General features: G+C 49.1%; 1 protein-coding gene across 1 annotated transcript in view; it reads right to left on the bottom strand.

Annotated features, from left to right (window-relative positions):
* Window positions 1–3322: 3322 nt before the first annotated feature.
* cunh18orf63 (chromosome unknown C18orf63 homolog) overlaps window positions 3323–26449 on the bottom strand; it is a 54396-nt gene continuing 31269 nt past the window's right edge. Inside the window, exons 7-16 of the mRNA XM_072450308.1 lie at window positions 19825–19866; window positions 19681–19757; window positions 17591–17703; window positions 16588–16684; window positions 16438–16523; window positions 14292–14475; window positions 11264–11869; window positions 11000–11071; window positions 9797–9859; window positions 3323–3445 (exon numbers count right to left, since the gene is read on the bottom strand). Of these exons, the coding sequence (XP_072306409.1) occupies window positions 3323–3445; window positions 9797–9859; window positions 11000–11071; window positions 11264–11869; window positions 14292–14475; window positions 16438–16523; window positions 16588–16684; window positions 17591–17703; window positions 19681–19757; window positions 19825–19866 (1463 nt within the window). The remainder of the gene's footprint in view (window positions 3446–9796; window positions 9860–10999; window positions 11072–11263; window positions 11870–14291; window positions 14476–16437; window positions 16524–16587; window positions 16685–17590; window positions 17704–19680; window positions 19758–19824; window positions 19867–26449) is intronic.

The following is a 26449-nucleotide window of genomic DNA, read 5'->3' as shown; positions in this document are numbered from 1 at the left end:
TCCGGCGTGACGGGACGCTCCCTCCGGCGTGACGGGACCCTTCCCCCGGCGTGACGGGACGCTCCCTCCGGCGTGACGGGACCTTCCCCCCGGCGTGACGGGACGCTCCCCCCGGCGTGATGGGACGGGACGCTCCGCCGGCGTGATGGGACGGGACGCTCCCCCGGCGTGATGGGACGGGACGCTCCCCCCGGCGTGACGGGACGTTCCCCACACGCGTGTTAAGTTTCTGCACAGGTGCACGAGAGAGCAGCTGGAGGAGGAGGTTCCTCTGGAGAGCCACAAAACACAACACGAAATCTGCTCTTTTCACATTTTAAACTTTCAGGCACTTCAACAAACTACAGGTCAGTGAACGCCTCAGTAGGACAAACTACAGGTCAGTGAACGCCTCAGTAGGACAAACTACAGGTCAGTAAACACCTCAGTAGGACATACTACAGGTCAGTAAACGCCTCAGTAGGACAAACTACAGGTCAGTGAACGCCTCAGTAGGACAAACTACAGGTCAGTAAACACCTCAGTAGGACAAACTACAGGTCAGTGCACGCCTCACGAGGACAAACTACAGGTCAGTGAACGCCTCACAAGGACAAACTACAGGTCAGTGCACGCCTCAGTAGGACAAACTACAGGTCTGTAAACGCCTCAGTAGGACAAACTACAGGTCAGTGAACGCCTCAGTAGGACAAACTACAGGTCAGTGAACGCCTCAGTAGGACAAACTACAGGTCAGTGAACGCCTCAGTAGGACAAACTACAGGTCAGTGAACGCCTCAGTAGGACAAACTACAGGTCAGTAAACACCTCAGTAGGACATACTACAGGTCAGTAAACGCCTCAGTAGGACAAACTACAGGTCAGTGAACGCCTCAGTAGGACAAACTACAGGTCAGTGAACGCCTCAGTAGGACAAACTACAGGTCAGTGAACGCCTCAGTAGGACAAACTACAGGTCAGTGAACGCCTCAGTAGGACAAACTACAGGTCAGTAAACACCTCAGTAGGACAAACTACAGGTCAGTGAACGCCTCAGTAGGACAAACTACAGGTCAGTAAACACCTCAGTAGGACATACTACAGGTCAGTAAACGCCTCAGTAGGACAAACTACAGGTCAGTAAACGCCTCAGTAGGACAAACTACAGGTCAGTAAACGCCTCACAAGGACAAACTACAGGTCAGTAAACGCCTCAGGAGGACAAACTACAGGTCAGTGAACGCCTCAGTAGGACAAACTACAGGTCAGTGAACGCCTCAGTAGGACAAACTACAGGTCAGTAAACACCTCAGTAGGACAAACTACAGGTCAGTGAACGCCTCAGTAGGACAAACTACAGGTCAGTAAACACCTCAGTAGGACAAACTACAGGTCAGTGAACGCCTCAGTAGGACAAACTACAGGTCAGTGAACGCCTCAGTAGGACAAACTACAGGTCAGTGAACGCCTCAGTAGGACAAACTACAGGTCAGTAAACACCTCAGTAGGACAAACTACAGGTCAGTGAACGCCTCAGTAGGACAAACTACAGGTCAGTAAACACCTCAGTAGGACAAACTACAGGTCAGTGAACGCCTCAGTAGGACAAACTACAGGTCAGTAAACACCTCAGTAGGACAAACTACAGGTCAGTGAACGCCTCAGTAGGACAAACTACAGGTCAGTGAACGCCTCAGTAGGACAAACTACAGGTCAGTAAACGCCTCAGTAGGACAAACTACAGGTCAGTAAACACCTCAGTAGGACAAACTACAGGTCAGTGAACGCCTCAGTAGGACAAACTACAGGTCAGTGAACGCCTCACGAGGACAAACTACAGGTCAGTGAACGCCTCAGTAGGACAAACTACAGGTCAGTAAACGCCTCAGTAGGACAAACTACAGGTCAGTGAACGCCTCACGAGGACAAACTACAGGTCAGTGAACGCCTCAGTAGGACAAACTACAGGTCAGTAAACACCTCAGTAGGACAAACTACAGGTCAGTAAACACCTCAGTAGGACAAACTACAGGTCAGTGAACGCCTCAGTAGGACAAACTACAGGTCAGTAAACACCTCAGTAGGACAAACTACAGGTCAGTGAACACCTCAGTAGGACAAACTACAGTTCAGTGAACGCCTCAGTAGGACAAACTACAGGTCAGTAAACACCTCAGTAGGACAAACTACAGTTCAGTGAACGCCTCAGTAGGACAAACTACAGGTCAGTGAACGCCTCAGTAGGACAAACTACAGGTCAGTGAACGCCTCACGAGGACAAACTACAGGTCGGAGAGTTGTTTCCTGCTTCCGAAGAGTGCACACGCTTTTTCGCTCGCTCCGCTTGCTATCGCTGCTTTCCTTATTTATTTTGCTTTTTAATCAGTTTTTGTCTTCCAAACATTTTTGCTTTAGACTTTTTCAAGTAAACCAAGGATTTTAAGAACATTTTTCCAGTTTTAACGACATATCTGACGCCAGCGACATGTCCGGGAGAAGAAGGGAGAAAGACTGTGAACGCTGTCGGAAATATCAACAAGAAATTAATGAGCTGAAAACACGGATATTTGTTTTGGAATCTGAAAAAGTTCTTCACGATACCATTCCTGTGTCAACCGACGGTAAGAAGAGCACACTTTTTACAAGAAAAACTGCTACTTTCAACCTAAACCGCAGTGACTCTGTGTCGTTTCCAAAACTGTCTAAAAACCAGAAAGACCAGGCTGTTTCTTGGAACAAACTTGGAGCAAAGCCTAAACGATACAAAGATAACGTGAAGTCACCTAAAATACAGCTCACCAACAGATTTTTACCACTTTCAGAGATGGAATTAAATGAAAAAAGGAAAGATGACGTGGCCAAAATACAGCGAGGAGGATCTGTGCCAGGAGCCAAGGTCAAGATTGTTTTAGTTGGGGTTTTAAAAAAGTGGAAATTTGTCAAAATCACATCAGGAATTAAATAAAAATAGTTCATTTTAATGAATAAATATAACTTTAATTCAAGGTGAGAGTTAATTTAAATAAATATAATTTCACACAATATCAGCTTAAATTTGCAAAATCAGGAATTTAAATTAAATACATTAGTTTGAACATCGAACAGTGAACAAGAAAAACAAAAGTCCTGGTCCTGGTTCAGTCCTGGTCTAGTCCTGGTTTAGTCCTGGTTCAGTCCTGGTCCTGGTTCAGTCCTGGTCTAGTCCTGGTTTAGTCCTGGTTCAGTCCTGGTCCTGGTTCAGTCCTGGTCTAGTCCTGGTTTAGTCCTGGTTCAGTCCTGGTCCTGGTTTAGTCCTGGTTTAGTCCTGGTTTAGACCTGTCAGGTCTACATCTGGTCCTGGTCTTCAGCTCTCGGCTAAACATCCCATGACCTTCAGCATGAGCAGGTCTTTGGGCAGTTTGTGTTGGACGTTCAACCCTCGAGCTCGAAGCCACTGGAGCATCTTCACCGAGCTGACTCTGGAGAGCTGAAGGACACCAGCAAGGAGTGAGACACCAGCAAGGAGTGAGACACGGGCAAGGAGTGAGACACCAGCAAGGAGTGAGACACGGGCAAGGAGTGAGACACCAGCAAGGAGTGAGACACCAGCAAGGAGTGAGACACGGGCAAGGAGTGAGACACCGGCAAGGAGTGAGACACCAGCAAGGAGTGAGACACGGGCAAGGAGTGAGACACCAGCAAGGAGTGAGACACGGGCAAGACACCGGCAAGGAGTGAGACACCGGCAAGGAGTGAGACACCAACAAGGAGTGAGACACCGGCAAGGAGTGAGACACCAGCAAGGAGTGAGACACGGGCAAGGAGTGAGACACCGGCAAGGAGTGAGACACCAGCAAGGAGTGAGACACGGGCAAGGAGTGAGACACGGGCAAGGAGTGAGACACGGGCAAGGAGTGAGACACCGACAAGGAGTGAGACACCAGCAAGGAGTGAGACACGGGCAAGGAGTGAGACACCGGCAAGGAGTGAGACACCAGCAAGGAGTGAGACACGGGCAAGGAGTGAGACACCAGCAAGGAGTGAGACACGGGCAAGACACCGGCAAGGAGTGAGACACCGGCAAGGAGTGAGACACCAACAAGGAGTGAGACACCGGCAAGGAGTGAGACACCAGCAAGGAGTGAGACACGGGCAAGGAGTGAGACACGGGCAAGGAGTGAGACACGGGCAAGGAGTGAGACACCGGCAAGGAGTGAGACACCGGCAAGGAGTGAGACACCAGCAAGGAGTGAGACACGGGCAAGGAGTGAGACACCGGCAAGGAGTGAGACACCAGCAAGGAGTGAGACACGGGCAAGGAGTGAGACACCAGCAAGGAGTGAGACACCGGAAAGGAGTGAGACACCGGAAAGGAGTGAGACACCGGCAAGGAGTGAGACACGGGCAAGGAGTGAGACACCAGCAAGGAGTGAGACACCGGAAAGGAGTGAGACACCGGCAAGGAGTGAGACACCGGCAAGGAGTGAGACACCAGCAAGGAGTGAGACACCAGCAAGGAGTGAGACACCGGCGAGGAGTGAGACACCGGAAAGGAGTGAGACACCGGCAAGGAGTGAGACACCAGCAAGGAGTGAGACACCGGCGAGGAGTGAGACACCGGAAAGGAGTGAGACACCGGCAAGGAGTGAGACACCAGCAAGGAGTGAGACACCGGCGAGGAGTGAGACACCGGAAAGGAGTGAGACACCGGAAAGGAGTGAGACACCGGCAAGGAGTGAGACACCGGCGAGGAGTTAGGAGACCAGACGAGGAGGTCTCTGTTCTTTGGACCTAATGTTCAGATTGATGGTGTGTTTTCGTTGCTGTGAGTATCTCGTCCTTCATCACAAAGTGTTCTTCACTTTTACCTCATGAATCTAAAATATTGTGTTTAATCTGAGCAAAACGAGTCTAAAGAGAATCTAACGTGAAAATGTGTCCAAACTTCTGTGTCCCAGGACTAAACCAGGACTAAACCAGGTCTAAACCAGGACTAAACCAGGTCTAAACCAGGACTAAACCAGGTCTAAACCAGGACTAAACCAGGTCTAAACCAGGACTAAACCAGGACTAAACCAGGCCTAAACCAGGTCTAAACCAGGTCTAAACCAGGACTAAACCAGGTCTAAACCAGGTCTAAACCAGGACTAAACCAGGTCTAAACCAGGACTAAACCAGGTCTAAACCAGGTCTAAACCAGGTCTAAACCAGGTCTAAACCAGGACTAAACCAGGTCTAAACCAGGTCTAAACCAGGTCTAAACCAGGACTAAACCAGGACTAAACCAGGTCTAAACCAGGACTAAACCAGGACTAAACCAGGTCTAAACCAGGACTAAACCAGGACTAAACCAGGACTAAATCAGGTCTAAATCAGGACTAAACCAGGTCTAAACCAGGACTAAACCAGGACTAAACCAGGTCTAAACCAGGACTAAACCAGGTTTAAACCAGGACTAAACCAGGACTAAACCAGGACTAAACCAGGACTAAACCAGGACTAAACCAGGTCTAAACCAGGTCTAAACCAGGTCTAAACCAGGACTAAACCAGGTCTAAACCAGGTCTAAACCAGGTCTAAACCAGGACTAAACCAGGACTAAACCAGGTCTAAACCAGGACTAAACCAGGTCTAAACCAGGACTAAACCAGGTCTAAACCAGGACTAAACCAGGACTAAACCAGGTCTAAACCAGGACTAAACCAGGACTAAACCAGGTCTAAACCAGGACTAAACCAGGACTAAACCAGGTCTAAACCAGGTCTAAACCAGGACTAAACCAGGACTAAACCAGGTCTAAACCAGGACTAAACCAGGACTAAACCAGGTCTAAACCAGGTCTAAACCAGGACTAAACCAGGACTAAACCAGGACTAAACCAGGTCTAAACCAGGACTAAACCAGGACTAAACCAGGTCTAAACCAGGTCTAAACCAGGACTAAACCAGGTCTAAACCAGGACTAAACCAGGACTAAACCAGGTCTAAACCAGGACTAAACCAGGACTAAACCAGGTCTAAATCAGGTCTAAACCAGGACTAAACCAGGACTAAACCAGGTCTAAACCAGGACTAAACCAGGTCTAAACCAGGACTAAAACAGGACTAAACCAGGACTAAACCAGGTCTAAACCAGGTCTAAACCAGGACTAAACCAGGACTAAACCAGGTCTAAACCAGGACTAAACCAGGACTAAACCAGGACTAAACCAGGTCTAAACCAGGACTAAACCAGGACTAAACCAGGTCTAAACCAGGACTAAACCAGGACTAAACCAGGACTAAATCAGGTCTAAACCAGGACTAAACCAGGACTAAACCAGGTCTAAACCAGGACTAAACCAGGTCTAAACCAGGACTAAAACAGGACTAAACCAGGTCTAAACCAGGACTAAACCAGGACTAAACCAGGACTAAACCAGGTCTAAACCAGGACTAAACCAGGACTAAACCAGGACTAAACCAGGACTAAACCAGGTCTAAAAAACCAGGACTAAACCAGGTCTAAACCAGGACTAAACCAGGACTAAACCAGGTCTAAAAAACCAGGACTAAACCAGGTCTAAACCAGGACTAAACCAGGTCTAAACCAGGACTAAACCAGGACTAAACCAGGTCTAAACCAGGTCTAAACCAGGTCTAAACCAGGACTAAACCAGAGTCTAAACCAGAATCTAAACCAGGTCTAAACCAGGACTAAACCAGAGTCTAAACCAGGACTAAACCAGAGTCTAAACCAGAGTCTAAACCAGGCCTAAACCAGAATCTAAACCAGGACTAAACCAGAGTCTAAATCAGAGTCTAAACCAGGACTAAACCAGGCCTAAACCAGGTCTAAACCAGGATAAAACCAGGACTAAACCAGAGTCTAAACCAGAGTCTAAACCAGAGTCTAAACCAGGTCTTAACCAGGATTAAACCAGGACTAAACCAGAGTCTAAACCAGAGTCTAAACCAGGACAAAACCAGAGTCTAAACTAGGCCTAAACAGGACTAAACCAGGCCTAAACCAGAGTCTAAACCAGGACTAAACCAGAGTCTAAACTAGGTCTAAACCAGAGTCTAAACCAGAGTCTAAACCAGAGCCTAAACCAGGACTAAACCAGAGTCTAAACTAGGCCTAAACCAGAGTCTAAATCAGAGTCTAAATCAGAGTCTAAACCAGGCCTAAATCAGGTCTAAACCAGGATTAAACCAGGACTAAACCAGAGTCTAAACCAGGTCTAAACCAGGACTAAACCAGGTCTAAACCAGGTCTAAACCAGGACTAAACCAGGACTAAACCAGGACTAAACCAGGTCTAAACCAGGACTAAACCAGGTCTAAACCAGGACTAAACCAGGTCTAAACCAGGTCTAAACCAGGACTAAACCAGGACTAAACCAGGTCTAAACCAGGACTAAACCAGGACTAAACCAGGTCTAAACCAGGTCTAAACCAGGACTAAACCAGGACTAAACCAGGTCTAAACCAGGACTAAACCAGGACTAAACCAGGTCTAAACCAGGTCTAAACCAGGACTAAACCAGGACTAAACCAGGTCTAAACCAGGACTAAACCAGGACTAAACCAGGTCTAAACCAGGACTAAACCAGGACTAAACCAGGACTAAATCAGGTCTAAACCAGGACTAAACCAGGACTAAACCAGGTCTAAACCAGGACTAAACCAGGTCTAAACCAGGACTAAAACAGGACTAAACCAGGACTAAACCAGGTCTAAACCAGGTCTAAACCAGGACTAAACCAGGACTAAACCAGGTCTAAACCAGGACTAAACCAGGACTAAACCAGGACTAAACCAGGTCTAAACCAGGACTAAACCAGGACTAAACCAGGTCTAAACCAGGACTAAACCAGGACTAAACCAGGTCTAAACCAGGACTAAACCAGGACTAAACCAGGACTAAATCAGGTCTAAACCAGGACTAAACCAGGACTAAACCAGGTCTAAACCAGGACTAAACCAGGTCTAAACCAGGACTAAAACAGGACTAAACCAGGACTAAACCAGGACTAAACCAGGACTAAACCAGGACTAAACCAGGTCTAAAAAACCAGGACTAAACCAGGTCTAAACCAGGACTAAACCAGGACTAAACCAGGTCTAAAAAAACAGGACTAAACCAGGTCTAAACCAGGACTAAACCAGGACTAAACCAGGTCTAAACCAGGACTAAACCAGGACTAAACCAGGTCTAAACCAGGTCTAAACCAGGTCTAAACCAGGACTAAACCAGAGTCTAAACCAGAGTCTAAACCAGGTCTAAACCAGGACTAAACCAGAGTCTAAACCAGGACTAAACCAGGCCTAAACCAGAGTCTAAACCAGAGTCTAAACCAGGACTAAACCAGAGTCTAAACTAGGCCTAAACCAGGACTAAACCAGGCCTAAACCAGAATCTAAACCAGGACTAGACCAGAGTCTAAATCAGAGTCTAAACCAGGACTAAACCAGGCCTAAACCAGGTCTAAACCAGGATAAAACCAGGACTAAACCAGAGTCTAAACCAGAGTCTAAACCAGAGTCTAAACCAGGTCTTAACCAGGATTAAACCAGGACTAAACCAGAGTCTAAACCAGAGTCTAAACCAGGACAAAACCAGAGTCTAAACTAGGCCTAAACAGGACTAAACCAGGCCTAAACCAGAGTCTAAACCAGGACTAAACCAGAGTCTAAACTAGGTCTAAACCAGAGTCTAAACCAGAGTCTAAACCAGAGCCTAAACCAGGACTAAACCAGAGTCTAAACTAGGCCTAAACCAGAGTCTAAATCAGAGTCTAAATCAGAGTCTAAACCAGGCCTAAATCAGGTCTAAACCAGGATTAAACCAGGACTAAACCAGAGTCTAAACCAGGACTAAACCAGGACTAAACCAGAGTCTAAACCAGAGTCTAAACCAGGACAAAACCAGAGTCTAAACTAGGCCTAAACCAGGACTAAACCAGGCCTAAACCAGGACTAAACCAGAGTCTAAACTAGGCCTAAACCAGGACTAAACCAGAGTCTAAACCACAGTCTAAACCAGGACTAAACCAGGAATAAACCAGGCCTAAACCAGGACTAAACCAGAGTCTAAACCAGGACTAAACCAGGACAAAACCAAAGTCTAAATCCGAGTCTAAACCAGGACTAAACCAGGACAAAACCAGAGTCTAAATCAGAGTCTAAACCAGGACTAAACCAGATTCTAAACCAGAGTCTAAACCATGACTAAACCAGAGTCCAAACCAGGACTAAACCAGGACTAAACCAGAGTCTAAACCAGGACTAAACCAGGAAGGACAAAACCAGAGTCTAAACCAGGACTAAACCAGAGTCTAAACTAGGCCAAAACCAGGCCTAAACCAGGACTAAACCAGAGTCTAAACCAGGACTAAACCAGAGTCTAAACCAGAGTCTATACCAGGACTAAACCAGGACTAAACCAGGTCTAAATCAGGACTAAACCAGGTCTAAACCAGGACTAAACCAGGTCTAAATCAGGACTAAACCAGGTCTAAACCAGGACTAAACCAGGTCTAAATCAGGACTAAACCAGGTCTGAACCATCAAACTATAAAATTTGTGATCAAATCATGATTTTTAATCTGAAATGTGTGAATTCCTGAGACTTCGTTGTTTCTTTCCTGGGTGTGAATTCCTGAGACTTCGTTGTTTCTTTCCTGGCTGAATGTTGAGCATTCTGGATCAAGTGAAAAACCTTTAATTGAGTTTCCGAGCAGCAAAGTGATGTTTCTGTCTGTTTCCATGTGTGGTTTTCCAGAAGCCTGCTCTTGTTACATAAAGGGCTAACCACTCTGCCAGCCCCTGTGAGCGGCCCACATTAAAGCGCACACCTGGTTGTTTCTGGCCATCTTCTCCACGTCCACCTCCCTCGCCGCTCTGGCTTTTGCTTCTCCCTAAAACAAAAGCAACAATATGTTTTAACGAGATGTTGGACTTTACGAGATGCTCCCGTTTCAGGGCCGTAAAAACTTCAAAACAAACCAATGGAAACTATTTGTGGCTGGAGGAAGTCCAGACGGCCCACATTTATGAACACACTGGGCCGCACAGTCTGGGATGTTTGTTTGTTTGTTTGTTTGTTTGTTTGTCTCTCTCCACATTTAAACCACAGACAAGTCCAGTCTTTCCCTGAAGATGTTTTCTCCTTCCATTGAATCAAGCCTAAACCAGGACTAAACCAGGACTAAACCGGCCCTAAACCGGGCCAAACCCGGGACTAAACCGGGCCTAACCCGGGCCAAAACCGGGACTAAACCGGGCCTAACCCGGCCTAAACCAGGACTAAACCGGCCCTAAACCGGGCCAAACCCGGGACTAAACCGGGCCTAACCCGGGCCAAAACCGGGACTAAACCGGGCCTAACCCGGCCTAAACCAGGACTAAACCAGGGCTAAACCAGGCCTAAACCAGGCCTAAACCAGGATTAACCCAGGCATAAACCAGGCATAAACCGGGACTAAACCAGGCATAAACCAGGCATAAACCGGGACTAAACCAGGCCTAAACCAGGCCTAAACCAGGATTAACCCAGGCATAAACCAGGCATAAACCGGGACTAAACCAGGACTAAACCAGGCATAAACCAGGCATAAACCGGGACTAAACCAGGCCTAAACCAGGATTAACCCAGGCATAAACCAGGCATAAACCGGGACTAAACCAGGACTAAACCGGGACTAAACCAGGCATAAACCGGGCCTAACCCGGGACTAAACCGGGCCTAAACCAGGCATAAACCGGGCCTAAACCAGGACTAAACCAGGCATAAACCGGGACTAAACCAGGACTAAACCAGGCATAAACCAGGCATGAACTGGGACTAAACCAGGACTAAACCAGGCATAAACCGGGCCTAAACCGGACACAGCCCGGGACTAACCCGGGCCTAAACCGGGCCTAAACCAGGCATAAACCGGGCCTAAACCAGGACTAAACAAGGCATAAACCGGGCCTAAACCGGGCCTAAGCCAGGCATAAACCGGGACTAAACCAGGCATAAACCAGGCATAAACCGGGCTTAAACCAGGACTAACCTTCAGGTTCTGGGTCGTCTTCTCTTCAGTGACGACTTTCAGCACAGATTTCATCTTTAACTCTTCATGTGCCTTAAAACACAACAACAACATTTAATCTGTTTGACTTTATTATAAAACTGATTTCTCTGTCGTTTGATCTCGTAAATGAAGGTTTAATCGTGTGTTTTGTCTCTCAATAATCTGATAATATTCAAACACTTTCTGACACTAAACCCGCCGTCTTTCTCGTTCTGTCAGACGTAATCGTTCAGGGCGCTTCACCTTTTTGCTCCGCCCACTGGGTTTTGGCGCCGTAGTCTCCGCCTCCTCGAGGTTGAACTTCACGACGGCTTTGGACCGTTTACTCTGTTCTGGATCCTTCGCCCGCGCACTCACGGGCGGCGGCGCCTGGATCTCGCTTTTGGGGCTGAACGTCGGAATCCGCTTGACCTTCTGCGAGGAGAACGTTGTCAGACACGTGGGAGGCCGGGCGGGGTTCTGCCGAGGCGTCGCCAGAGCGTGTTGTTCAGCCGCACGCTTTTTCGTCTTCAGCAGCGCGAGGTTGACGAGCCGAGACGGAGGCGCGCCCCTGAAAACGGGGACAAATTTTGGTCTTGATTCCGGAAGTGCCGGAGGAGGAGGCGGAGTCAGAGGGTTGGATTCACAAACGGTGAAAAGGTTGTTGAGAGAAGAAGCAGGTTTGAATAAATCTGAAAAGCTTGGCGAGGGATTCAAGGATGAAGGCTGCGAGAAGAAAGATCCAGAGCTGGAGAACAGAGGAGGACATGAGGCCGGCTGCGACCCCAAGAAGAGCTTCATCGAGCGGGGAAGATGGGACAGGACCGGTCTGGAGCTGGAGAAGGTGGTCAGGTTTAAAGGAGCAGAAATCTGCAAAACAACAAGAACGAGGTTCAAGAACAGGTCTAAAGAAGATCTAAACCAGGGCTAACCCAGGGCTAAACCAGGGCTAAACAAGATCTAAACCAGGGCTAACCCAGGTCTAACCCAGGGCTAAACCAGGGCTAAACAAGATCTAAACCAGGGCTAACCCAGGTCTAAACCAGGGCTAAACAAGATCTAAACCAGGGCTAAACCAGGTCTAAACCAAGACTAAATCAGGGCTAAACCAGGGCTAAACCAGGTCTAAACCAGGACTAAATCAGGGCTAAACCAGGGCTAAACCAGGGCTAAACCAGGACTAAACCAGGTCTAAACCACGGCTAAACCAGGGCTAAACCAGGGCTACACCAGGTCTAAACCAGGTCTAAACCAGGACTATACCAGGGCTAAACCAGGACTAAACCAGGTCTAAACCAGGCCTAAACCAGGTCTAAACCAGGTCTAAACCAGGTCTAAACCAGGTCTAAACCAGGACTAAACAAGGACTAAACTAGGTCTACACCAAGTCTAAACCAGGTCTAAACTTGGTCCAAACCAGGTCTAAACCCGGACTAAACAAGGACTAAACCAGGACTAAACCAGGTCTAAACCAGGACTAAACCAGGACTAAACCAGGTCTAAACCAGGTCTAAACAAGGACTAAACCAGGACTAAACAAGGATTAAACCAGGTCTAAACCAGGTCTAAACCAGGTCTAAACCAGGTCTAAACCAGGACTAAACAAGGACTAAACTAGGTCTACACCAGGTCTAAACCAGGTCTAAACCAGGACTAAACAAGGACTAAACTAGGTCTACACCAGGTCTAAACCAGGACTAAACCAGGACTAAACCAGGTCTAAACCAGGTCTAAACCAGGACTATACCAGGACTAAACCAGGCCTAAACCAGGTCTAAACCAGGTCTAAACCCGGACTAAACAAGGACTAAACCAGGACTAAACCAGGTCTAAACCAGGACTAAACCAGGACTAAACCAGGTCTAAACCAGGTCTAAACCAGGTCTAAACAAGGACTAAACCAGGACTAAACAAGGATTAAACCAGGTCCAAACCAGGTCCAAACCAGGTCTAAACCAGGTCTAAACCAGGGCTAAACCAAGTCTAAACCAAGACTAAATCAGGGCTAAACCAGGGCTAAACCAGGTCTAAACCAGGGCTAACCCAGGTCTAAACCAGGGCTAAACCAGGGCTAAACCAAGTCTAAACCAAGACTAAATCAGGGCTAAACCAGGGCTAAACCAGGTCTAAACCAGGGCTAACCCAGGTTTAAACCAGGGCTAAACCAAGTCTAAACCAAGACTAAATCAGGGCTAAACCAGGGCTAAACCAGGTCCAAACCAGGTCTAAACCAGGTCTAAACCAGGGCTAAACCAAGTCTAAACCAAGACTAAATCAGGGCTAAACCAGGGCTAAACCAGGTCTAAACCAGGGCTAACCCAGGTCTAAACCAGGGCTAAACCAGGGCTAAACAAGATCTAAACCAGGGCTAACCCAGGTCTAAACCAGGGCTAAACCAGGGCTAAACCAAGTCTAAACCAAGACTAAATCAGGGCTAAACCAGGGCTAAACCAGGTCTAAACCAGGACTAAATCAGGGCTAAACCAGGGCTAAACCAGGGCTAAACCAGGTCTAAACCACGGCTAAACCAGGGCTAAACCAGGGCCTCACCAGGTCTAAACCAGGTCTAAACCAGGACTATACCAGGGCTAAACCAGGACTAAACCAGGTCTAAACCAGGCCTAAACCAGGTCTAAACCAGGTCTAAACCAGGTCTAAACCAGGTCTAAACCAGGACTAAACAAGGACTAAACTAGGTCTACACCAAGTTTAAACCAGGTCTAAACTTGGTCCAAACCAGGTCTAAACCCGGACTAAACAAGGACTAAACCAGGACTAAACCAGGTCTAAACCAGGACTAAACCAGGACTAAACCAGGTCTAAACCAGGTCTAAACAAGGACTAAACCAGGACTAAACAAGGATTAAACCAGGTCTAAACCAGGTCTAAACCAGGACTAAACAAGGACTAAACTAGGTCTATACCAGGACTAAACCAGGCCTAAACCAGGTCTAAACCAGGTCTAAACCCGGACTAAACAAGGACTAAACCAGGACTAAACCAGGTCTAAACCAGGACTAAACCAGGACTAAACCAGGTCCAAACCAGGTCTAAACCAGGACTAAACAAGGACTAAACTAGGTCTACACCAGGTCTAAACCAGGACTATACCAGGACTAAACCAGGCCTAAACCAGGTCTAAACCAGGTCTAAACCCGGACTAAACAAGGACTAAACCAGGACTAAACCAGGTCTAAACCAGGACTAAACCAGGACTAAACCAGGTCCAAACCAGGTCTAAACCAGGTCTAAACCAGGGCTAAACCAGGGCTAAACCAGGGCTAAACCAGACCTTGTTTGATGCAGGGTTGAAGGTCGTGGTGGTGAAAGATGACTTGGTGGAAATTTTCGTTGGAAAACCACAAATTGAAGGAAGTTTTTCTCTGACGTCGGTCATGAAAGAGGAGAGCGCCCCCTCCAGGTCCACACGGGGACAGCACTGCACCGGAGACAGACGCACACAGCACAGAGGATACCTAAAAGACACGCAGGGGTCAAGGGTCGCTCCATCAGGCGTTTCAGTCCAGATTTATTCAACTCATTAACTATGGCTGACTAAAGTGTTATGCTAATGTAGTCGACTAAATCAGGAGAATATTAGAAGAATAACGGAAGAAACATGGCAGAAAATCAGTCAAATAAAGGGTGAAAAACTGTGACCAGGCGAATAACGGGCGAGTAACAGGCGAGTAAAAAGCGAGTAACAGGCGAGTAACGGGCGTGTAACGGGCGAGTAACAGGCGAGTAACGGGCGAGTAACGGGCGAGTAACGGGCGAGTAACAGGCGAGTAATGGGCGAGTAACAGGCGTGTAAAGGGCGAGTAACAGGCGAGTAACGGGCGTGTAACGGGCGAGTAACGGGCGAGTAACGGGCGAGTGACGGGCGAGTAACAGGCGAGTAACAGGCGAATAACGGGCGAGTGACGGGCGAGTAACAGGCGAGTAATGGGCGAGTAACAGGCGTGTAAAGGGCGAGTAACAGGCGAGTAACGGGCGTGTAACGGGCGAGTAACGGGCGAGTAACGGGCGAGTGACGGGCGAGTAACAGGCGAGTAACAGGCGAGTAACGGGCGTGTAACGGGCGAGTAACAGGCGAGTAACGGGCGAGTAACGGGCGAGTAACGGGCGAGTAACAGGCGAGTAATGGGCGAGTAACAGGCGTGTAAAGGGCGAGTAACAGGCGAGTAACGGGCGTGTAACGGGCGAGTAACGGGCGAGTAACGGGCGAGTGACGGGCGAGTAACAGGCGAGTAACAGGCGAATAACGGGCGAGTGACGGGCGAGTAACAGGCGAGTAATGGGCGAGTAACAGGCGTGTAAAGGGCGAGTAACAGGCGAGTAACGGGCGTGTAACGGGCGAGTAACGGGCGAGTAACGGGCGAGTGACGGGCGAGTAACAGGCGAGTAACAGGCGAGTAACGGGCGAGTAACGGGCGAGTAACGGGCGTGTAACGGGCGAGTAACAGGCGAGTAACGGGCGAGTAACGGGCGAGTAACGGGCGAGTAACAGGCGAGTAATGGGCGAGTAACAGGCGTGTAAAGGGCGAGTAACAGGCGAGTAACGGGCGTGTAACGGGCGAGTAACGGGCGAGTAACGGGCGAGTGACGGGCGAGTAACAGGCGAGTAACAGGCGAATAACGGGCGAGTGACGGGCGAGTAACGGGCGAGTAAAAGGCGAGTAGTAACGGGCGAGTAACGGGCGAGTGACGGGCGAATGACGGGCGAGTAACGGGCGAATAACGGGCGAGTAACGGGCGAGTAACAGGCGAGTAACGGGCAAATAACGGGCAAGTAACGGGCGAGTAACGGGCGAGTGACGGGCGAATAACAGGCGAGTAACGGGCGAATGACGGGCGAGTGACGGGCGAGTGACGGGCGAGTGATGGGCGAGTAACGGGCGAGTGACGGGCGAGTGACGGGCGAGTGATGGGTGAGTAACGGGCGAGTGACGGGCGAGTAACGGGCGAGTAAAAGGCGAGTAGTAACGGGCGAGTAACGGGCGAGTGACGGGCGAATGACGGGCGAGTAATGGGCGAATAACGGGCGAGTAACGGGCGAGTAACGGGCGAGTGACGGGCGAATAACAGGCGAGTAACGGGCGAATAACGGGCGAGTAACGGGCGAGTAACAGGCGAGTAACGGGCAAATAACGGGCAAGTAACGGGCGAGTAACGGGCGAGTGACGGGCGAATAACAGGCGAGTAACGGGCGAATGACGGGCGAGTGACGGGCGAGTGATGGGTGAGTAACGGGCGAGTGACGGGCGAGTGATGGGTGAGTAACGGGCGAGTGACGGGCGAGTGATGGGTGAGTAACGGGCGAGTGACGGGTGAGTGACGGGCGAATAACAGGCGAGTAACTGCAGAATAATAATAGGAGAGTAAGAAGCGGATGACGGGTCGAGGACACAAAAGGCGTAAAAGTCATCTGCGTTTACGTGAAGAGCGTTTGCCCCACGGGCTTGAAGTAGACGCTGCAGTAAACGACCTGGTCCTCCTCCTGATCCGGGAGAACGTATCCGTACTGAAACACAGCGGGACATTAAACGTTTCACCGAGCGTGGCGGCGCCGGCTCGTGCGTCGGTACCAGTCGGTTCCAGTGGCGCCGCAGTTCCTCGTAGGACTTGAACGGTCCGTCTTTGGGTAGTTTCCGAGCGACGCTGACGATCTGTCCCTTCTTCATGCTGCGAAACACCACGAGAGCTTCAGAAAAAGTGTTTAGTTTGACATCATTTGGAACGATTCTGGTTATATGTGACAGATGAAATAAAGTTCTTTACATTTAAGTCTATTTTAGGGCTGAAAATACTCAAATTTGCTTCTTGAACTGTCACGATGATCATTATTTGCTTCTTAGGATGAAATTGTGACTGAATAATAAGAACATAAAAAGGCCAAAACGAAGCTAAATAAGTTGTAGCTAAAAAAATGGCTCTCTCTAGTGGTCATTGAGTGGTATTACAGAAGAAAGACAGGAATCTGGAGAACGACAGAGCAGCGAAGGAGAAGAAGCACGAACACGAAATCTGACACGTTATTGAGCTCAGCGTTTCATCACGTCGTGTTTTCAGACAGAAATAAAGACTTTTCTGAGCAAAAACTTTTAAATGTGACACAGACACGGAGCAGTTTAAATGTCTTCATTTTGTCACATGTTTGACACAAACACATTTACAGAGGATTTTGGACTAAACTAGATAAAAATGGTCCAAAACGTTCATGTTTTTTATTTAGATGTTGTGTCTCTGTGGGAGGAGCGTGTCTCTGTGGGAGGAGCGTGTCTCTGTGGGAGGAGCGTGTCTCTGTGGGAGGAGTGTCTCTGTGGGAGGAGCGTGTCTCTGTGGGAGGAGTGTGTCTCTGTGGGAGGAGCGTGTCTCTGTGGGAGGAGCGTGTCTCTGTGGGAGGAGCGTGTCTCTGTGGGAGGAGTGTCTCTGTGGGAGGAGCGTGTCTCTGTGGGAGGAGTGTGTCTCTGTGGGAGGAGTGTGTCTGGAGTGTGTCTCTGTGGGAGGAGCGTGTCTCTGTGGGAGGAGTGTGTCTCTGTGGGAGGAGTGTGTCTCTGTGGGAGGAGTGTGTCTCTGTGGGAGGAGCACCTGGGCAGCACGTGGCACCAGACTGGTCCTCCTGTGTGATGTGGGTCCAAGACTGAGTCCGGGTCAGAACAGAACCTCCTCAGAACCAGAGGAGACACACCCAAGTCCTCCAGCTGCACACACACAGGCCTTAGAGACACACACACACATACACACACACACACACACACACACACAGGCCTTAGAGAGAGAAAAAGACACACACACACCCACACAGGCCTTAGAGACACACACACACACACACACAGGCCTCAGCGAGAGAGAGAGAGAGACACACACACACACACACACACACAGGCCTTAGAGACACACACACACAAACACATACACAGACATATACAGAGGCCTTAGGCACACTCACTTACACACACACACACACACACACATATACACTCATACAAACACACACTCATACACACACACACACACACTCATAAAAAACACACACACACACACACTCATACAAACACACACTCATACACACACACACACTCACTCTCACACACACACTCATAAAAACACAAACTCATACAAACACACACACTCATACGAACACACACCCACACACCCACACACACTCATACAAACACACATTCATACAAACAGACATACACACACACACACACTCATACAAACACACACACACACACACACACTCACTCATACAAACACACACACTCACTCACTGATACAAACACACACACACACACACACTCACTCATACAAACACACACACACACACACACACACACACTGATACAAACACACATACACACACACACTCACTGATACAAACACACACACACACACACACTCACTCATACAAACACACACACACACACACACACACACACACACTCATACAAACACACACACTCACTCACTGATACAAACACACACACACACACACACTCACTCATACAAACACACACACACACACACACACACACACTGATACAAACACACATACACACACACACTCACTGATACAAACACACACACACACACACACTCACTCATACAAACACACACACACACACACACACACACACACACTGATACAAACACACATACACACACACACACACTGATACAAACACACACACACACACACACAAACACACTCATACAAACACACACACACACATTCATACAAACAGACACACACACACACACACACACACTCATACAAACACACATTCATACAAACACACACACACACACACACATTCATACAAACACACACACACACTCATACAAACACACATTCATACAAACAGACACACACACACACACACACACACTCATACAAACACACACACTCATACAAACACACACACACACACACTCATACAAACACACACACACACACTCATACAAACACACACACTCATACAAACACACACACACACACACACTCATACAAACACACACACACACACTCATACATACAAACACATTCATACAAACACACACACTCACACACACACAAACTCATACAAACACACACACACACTCATACAAACACACACACTCATACAAACAGACACACACACATATACACACACACACACACTCATACAAACACACATTCATACAAACAGACACACACACACACATACACACACACACTCATACAAACACACACACACACTCATACAAACACACATTCATACAAACAGACACACACACACACATACAAACACACATTCATACAAACAGACACACACACATACACACACACACTCATACAAACACACACACACACACTCATACAAACAGACACACACACATACACACACACACACACACACTCATACAAACACACATTCATACAAACAGACACACACACACTCATACAAACAGACACACACTCATACAAACACACACACACACACTCATACAAACAGACACACACACATACACACACACACACACACACTCATACAAACACACATTCATACAAACAGACACACACACACTCATACAAACAGACACACACACAGACACACACACACACACACACACACACACACACACACTCATACAAACACACATTCATACAAACAGACACACACACATACACATACGGCTGTGTGGTTCAGGCGGATGGTGTTGGGAAACAGACTCATGCTGATCTTTCCATCAGTCGTGCTCAGCTCCAGACCTACAACACATCAAGACGTCATGACAACAGTGAGAGCAGAACTCTGCATCTTCAGCTCAGCACTCACTGACAGCGGTGAGGCGCCCCCTATCTGTCAGGAAGTCTCTACCTGCACACACAAAGAGGTTTAGCAGTTTAGTCCTGGTTTAGACCTGGTTTAGACCTGGTTTAGACATGGTTTAGTCCTGATTAAGTTCTGGTCTAGTCCTGGTCTAGTCCTGGTTTAGTCTTGGTCCAGTCCTGGTTAAGTTCTTGTTTGGACTCTGGTTTAGTCCTGGTTTAGTCCTGGTTTCGACTCTGGTTTTGTCCTGGTTTAGTCCTGGTTTCGACTCTGGTTTAGTCCTGGTTTAGACCTGGTTTAGTCCTGGTTTCGACTCTGGTTTTGTCCTGGTTTAGTCCTGGTTTAGACCTGGTTTATACCTGGTTTAGACCTGGTTTAGACTAGGTTTAGACCTGGTTTAGACTCTGGTTTAGTCCTGGTTTAGCCCTGGTTTAGACCTGGTTTAGTCCTAGTGTAGACCTGGTGTAGTCCTGGTTTAGACCTGGTTTAGTCCTGGTTTAGTCCTGGTTTAGACCTGGTTTAGTCCTGGTTTAGTCCTGGTTTAGTCCTGGTTTAGACCTGGTTTAGTCCTGGTTTAGTCCTGGTCCAGTCCTGGTTTAGTCCTGGTTTAGTCCTGGTCCAGTCCTGGTTTAGTCCTGGTTTAGTCCTGGTTTAGTCCTGGTCCAGTCCTGGTGTAGTCCTGGTTTAGTCCTGGTCCAGTCCTGGTTTAGTCCTGGTTTAGTCCTGGTTTCGACTCTGGTTTTGTCCTGGTTTAGTCCTGGTTTCGACTCTGGTTTAGTCATGGTTTAGACCTGGTTTAGTCCTGGTTTCGACTCTGGTTTTGTCCTGGTTTAGTCCTGGTTTCGACTCTGGTTTTGTCCTGGTTTAGTCCTGGTTTAGTCCTGGTTTATACCTGGTTTAGACCTGGTTTAGACAAGGTTTAGACCTGGTTTAGACTCTGGTTTAGTCCTGGTTTAGTCCTGGTCCAGTCCTGGTGTAGTCCTGGTTTAGTCCTGGTCCAGTCCTGGTTTAGTCCTGGTGTAGTCCTGGTCCAGTCCTGGTTTAGTCCTGGTTTAGTCCTGGTCCAGTCCTGGTTTAGTCCTGGTGTAGTCCTGGTCCAGTCCTGGTTTAGTCCTGGTTTAGTCCTGGTCCAGTCCTGGTGTAGTCCTGGTTTAGTCCTGGTCCAGTCCTGGTTTAGTCCTGGTTTAGTCCTGGTGTAGTCCTGGTCCAGTCCTGGTGTAGTCCTGGTTTAGTCCTGGTCCAGTCCTGGTTTAGTCCTGGTGTAGTCCCGGTCCAGTCCTGGTTTAGTCCTGGTTTAGTCCTGGTCCAGTCCTGGTTTAGTCCTGGTGTAGTCCTGGTCCAGTCCTGGTTTAGTCCTGGTCCAGTCCTGGTTTAGTTCTGGTTTAGTCCTGGTTTAGTCCTGGTCCAGTCCTGGTGTAGTCCTGGTTTAGTCTTGGTCCAGTCCTGGTTTAGTCCTGGTTTAGTCCTGGTCCAGTCCTGGTGTAGTCCTGGTTTAGTCCTGGTCCAGTCCTGGTTTAGTCCTGGTTTAGTCCTGGTTTAGTCCTGGTTTAGTCCTGGTCCAGTCCTGGTCTAGTCCTGGTTTAGTCCTGGTACAGTCCTGGTTTTGTCCTCGTTTAGTCCTGGTCCAGTCCTGGTGTAGTCCTGGTTTAGTCCTGGTCCAGTCCTGGTTTAGTCCTGGTGTAGTCCTGGTCCAGTCCTGGTTTAGTCCTGGTATAGTCCTGGTCCAGTCCTGGTTTAGTCCTGGTGTAGTCCTGGTCCAGTCCTGGTTTAGTCCTGGTGTAGTCCTGGTCCAGTCCTGGTGTAGTCCTGGTTTAGTCCTGGTCCAGTCCTGGTTTAGTCCTGGTGTAGTCCTGGTCCAGTCCTGGTGTAGTCCTGGTCCATTCCTGGTTTAGTCCTGGTGTAGTCCTGGTCCAGTCCTGGTTTAGTCCTGGTTTAGTCCTGGTCCAGTCCTGGTTTAGTCCTGGTGTAGTCCTGGTCCAGTCCTGGTGTAGTCCTGGTCCAGTCCTGGTGTAGTCCTGGTGTAGTCCTGGTCCAGTCCTGGTTTAGTCCTGGTGCAGTCCTGGTCCAGTCCTGGTGTAGTCCTGGTTTAGTCCTGGTCCAGTCCTGGTTTAGTCCTGGTGTAGTCCTGGTCCAGTCCTGGTGTAGTCCTGGTGTAGTCCTGGTCCAGTCCTGGTTTAGTCCTGGTGTAGTCCTGGTCCAGTCCTGGTGTAGTCCTGGTTTAGTCCTGGTCCAGTCCTGGTTTAGTCCTGGTGTAGTCCTGGTCCAGTCCTGGTTTAGTCCTGGTTTAGTCCTGGTTTAGTCCTGGTTTAGTCCTGGTTTAGACCTGGTTTAGTCCTGGTTTAGTCCTGGTTTAGTCCTGGTTTTGACCTGGTTTAGTCCTGGTTTAGTCCTGGTCCAGTCCTGGTTTAGTCCTGGTTTAGTCCTGGTCCAGTCCTGGTTTAGTCCTGGTTTAGTCCTGGTTTAGTCCTGGTCCAGTCCTGGTGTAGTCCTGGTTTAGTCCTGGTCCAGTCCTGGTTTAGTCCTGGTTTAGTCCTGGTCCAGTCCTGGTGTAGTCCTGGTTTAGTCCTGGTCCAGTCCTGGTTTAGTCCTGGTTTAGTCCTGGTCCAGTCCTGGTTTAGTCCTGGTTTAGTCCTGGTTTAGTCCTGGTCCAGTCCTGGTGTAGTCCTGGTTTAGTCCTGGTCCAGTCCTGGTTTAGTCCTCGTTTAGTCCTGGTCCAGTCCTGGTGTAGTCCTGGTTTAGTCCTGGTCCAGTCCTGGTTTAGTCCTGGTGTAGTCCTGGTCCAGTCCTGGTTTAGTCCTGGTATAGTCCTGGTCCAGTCCTGGTTTAGTCCTGGTGTAGTCCTGGTCCAGTCCTGGTTTAGTCCTGGTGTAGTCCTGGTCCAGTCCTGGTTTAGTCCTGGTTTAGTACTGGTTTAGTCCTGGTCCAGTCCTGGTGTAGTCCTGGTTTAGTCCTGGTCCAGTCCTGGTTTAGTCCTGGTTTAGTCCTGGTCCAGTCCTGGTGTAGTCCTGGTTTAGTCCTGGTCCAGTCCTGGTTTAGTCCTGGTTTAGTCCTGGTCCAGTCCTGGTTTAGTCCTGGTTTAGTCCTGGTCCAGTCCTGGTTTAGTCCTGGTGTAGTCCTGGTCCAGTCCTGGTTTAGTCCTGGTGTAGTCCTGGTCCAGTCCTGGTGTAGTCCTGGTCCAGTCCTGGTTTAGTCCTGGTGTAGTCCTGGTCCAGTCCTGGTTTAGTCCTGGTTTAGTCCTGGTCCAGTCCTGGTTTAGTCCTGGTGTAGTCCTGGTCCAGTCCTGGTGTAGTCCTGGTCCAGTCCTGGTGTAGTCCTGGTGTAGTCCTGGTCCAGTCCTGGTTTAGTCCTGGTGTAGTCCTGGTCCAGTCCTGGTGTAGTCCTGGTTTAGTCCTGGTCCAGTCCTGGTTTAGTCCTGGTCCAGTCCTGGTGTAGTCCTGGTGTAGTCCTGGTCCAGTCCTGGTTTAGTCCTGGTGTAGTCCTGGTCCAGTCCTGGTGTAGTCCTGGTTTAGTCCTGGTCCAGTCCTGGTTTAGTCCTGGTTTAGTCCTGGTCCAGTCCTGGTGTAGTCCTGGTTTAGTCTTGGTCCAGTCCTGGTTTAGTCCTGGTTTAGTCCTGGTCCAGTCCTGGTTTAGTCCTGGTTTAGTCCTGGTTTAGTCCTGGTTTAGTCCTGGTCCAGTCCTGGTCTAGTCCTGGTTTAGTCCTGGTACAGTCCTGGTTTTGTCCTCGTTTAGTCCTGGTTTAGTCCTGGTTTAGTCCTGGTCCAGTCCTGGTTTAGTCCTGGTGTAGTCCTGGTCCAGTCCTGGTTTAGTCCTGGTATAGTCCTGGTCCAGTCCTGGTTTAGTCCTGGTGTAGTCCTGGTCCAGTCCTGGTTTAGTCCTGGTGTAGTCCTGGTCCAGTCCTGGTTTAGTCCTGGTGTAGTCCTGGTCCAGTCCTGGTGTAGTCCTGGTTTAGTCCTGGTCCAGTCCTGGTTTAGTCCTGGTGTAGTCCTGGTCCAGTCCTGGTGTAGTCCTGGTCCAGTCCTGGTTTAGTCCTGGTGTAGTCCTGGTCCAGTCCTGGTTTAGTCCTGGTTTAGTCCTGGTCCAGTCCTGGTTTAGTTCTGGTGTAGTCCTGGTCCAGTCCTGGTGTAGTCCTGGTCCAGTCCTGGTGTAGTCCTGGTGTAGTCCTGGTCCAGTCCTGGTTTAGTCCTGGTGCAGTCCTGGTGCAGTCCTGGTTTAGTCCTGGTGTAGTCCTGGTCCAGTCCTGGTGTAGTCCTGGTGTAGTCCTGGTTTAGTCCTGGTGTAGTCCTGGTCCAGTCCTGGTGTAGTCCTGGTTTAGTCCTGGTGTAGTCCTGGTCCAGTCCTGGTGTAGTCCTGGTTTAGTCCTGGTTTAGTCCTGGTCCAGTCCTGGTGTAGTCCTGGTCCAGTCCTGGTTTAGTCCTGGTTTAGTCCTGGTTTAGTCCTGGTTTAGTCCTGGTTTAGACCTGGTTTAGTCCTGGTTTAGTCCTGGTTTAGTCCTGGTTTAGACCTGGTTTAGTCCTGGTTTAGTCCTGGTCCAGCCCTGGTTTAGTCCTGGTTTAGTCCTGGTCCAGTCCTGGTTTAGTCCTGGTTTAGTCCTGGTTTAGTCCTGGTCCAGTCCTGGTGTAGTCCTGGTTTAGTCCTGGTCCAGTCCTGGTTTAGTCCTGGTTTAGTCCTGGTCCAGTCCTGGTGTAGTCCTGGTTTAGTCCTGGTCCAGTCCTGGTTTAGTCCTGGTTTAGTCCTGGTTTCGACTCTGGTTTAGTCCTGGTTTCGACTCTGGTTTAGTCATGGTTTAGACCTGGTTTAGTCCTGGTTTCGACTCTGGTTTTGTCCTGGTTTAGTCCTGGTTTCGACTCTGGTTTTGTCCTGGTTTAGTCCTGGTTTAGTCCTGGTTTATACCTGGTTTAGACCTGGTTTAGACAAGGTTTAGACCTGGTTTAGACTCTGGTTTAGTCCTGGTTTAGCCCTGGTTTAGACCTGGTTTAGTCCTGGTTTAGTCCTGGTTTAGACCTGGTGTAGTCCTGGTTTAGACCTGGTTTAGTCCTGGTTTAGTCCTGGTTTAGACCTGGTTTAGTCCTGGTTTAGTCCTGGTTTAGTCCTGGTTTAGACCTGGTTTAGTCCTGGTTTAGTCCTGGTCCAGTCCTGGTTTAGTCCTGGTTTAGTCCTGGTCCAGTCCTGGTTTAGTCCTGGTTTAGTCCTGGTTTAGTACTGGTCCAGTCCTGGTGTAGTCCTGGTTTAGTCCTGGTCAAGTCCTGGTTTAGTCCTGGTTTAGTCCTGGTCCAGTCCTGGTTTAGTCCTGGTTTAGTCCTGGTGTAGTCCTGGTTTAGTCCTGGTCCAGTCCTGGTTTAGTCCTGGTTTAGTCCTGGTCCAGTCCTGGTGTAGTCCTGGTTTAGTCCTGGTCCAGTCCTGGTTTAGTCCTGGTTTAGTCCTGGTTTAGTCCTGGTCCAGTCCTGGTGTAGTCCTGGTTTAGTCCTGGTCCAGTCCTGGTTTAGTCCTCGTTTAGTCCTGGTCCAGTCCTGGTGTAGTCCTGGTTTAGTCCTGGTCCAGTCCTGGTTTAGTCCTGGTGTAGTCCTGGTCCAGTCCTGGTTTAGTCCTGGTATAGTCCTGGTCCAGTCCTGGTTTAGTCCTGGTGTAGTCCTGGTCCAGTCCTGGTTTAGTCCTGGTGTAGTCCTGGTCCAGTCCTGGTTTAGTCCTGGTTTAGTACTGGTTTAGTCCTGGTCCAGTCCTGGTGTAGTCCTGTTTTAGTCCTGGTCCAGTCCTGGTTTAGTCCTGGTTTAGTCCTGGTCCAGTCCTGGTGTAGTCCTGGTTTAGTCCTGGTCCAGTCCTGGTTTAGTCCTGGTTTAGTCCTGGTTTAGTACTGGTTTAGTCCTGGTCCAGTCCTGGTGTAGTCCTGGTTTAGTCCTGGTCCAGTCCTGGTTTAGTCCTGGTTTAGTCCTGGTTTAGTCCTGGTCCAGTCCTGGTGTAGTCCTGGTTTAGTCCTGGTCCAGTCCTGGTTTAGTCCTGGTGTAGTCCTGGTCCAGTCCTGGTTTAGTCCTGGTTTAGTCCTGGTCCAGTCCTGGTTTAGTCCTGGTGTAGTCCTGGTCCAGTCCTGGTTTAGTCCTGGTTTAGTCCTGGTCCAGTCCTGGTGTAGTCCTGGTTTAGTCCTGGTCCAGTCCTGGTTTAGTCCTGGTTTAGTCCTGGTGTAGTCCTGGTCCAGTCCTGGTGTAGTCCTGGTTTAGTCCTGGTCCAGTCCTGGTTTAGTCCTGGTGTAGTCCTGGTCCAGTCCTGGTTTAGTCCTGGTTTAGTCCTGGTCCAGTCCTGGTTTAGTCCTGGTGTAGTCCTGGTCCAGTCCTGGTTTAGTCCTGGTCCAGTCCTGGTTTAGTTCTGGTTTAGTCCTGGTTTAGTCCTGGTCCAGTCCTGGTGTAGTCCTGGTTTAGTCTTGGTCCAGTCCTGGTTTAGTCCTGGTTTAGTCCTGGTCCAGTCCTGGTGTAGTCCTGGTTTAGTCCTGGTCCAGTCCTGGTTTAGTCCTGGTTTAGTCCTGGTTTAGTCCTGGTTTAGTCCTGGTCCAGTCCTGGTCTAGTCCTGGTTTAGTCCTGGTACAGTCCTGGTTTTGTCCTCGTTTAGTCCTGGTCCAGTCCTGGTGTAGTCCTGGTTTAGTCCT

The sequence above is a fragment of the Eucyclogobius newberryi genome, unplaced genomic scaffold (genome assembly GCF_026437365.1).
Source record: "Eucyclogobius newberryi isolate DKJ021-1_F unplaced genomic scaffold, fEucNew1.0.hap1 SCAF_178, whole genome shotgun sequence".
Taxonomy (NCBI): domain Eukaryota; kingdom Metazoa; phylum Chordata; class Actinopteri; order Gobiiformes; family Gobiidae; genus Eucyclogobius; species Eucyclogobius newberryi.
This window is presented reverse-complemented; position numbering and strand designations above follow the sequence as displayed.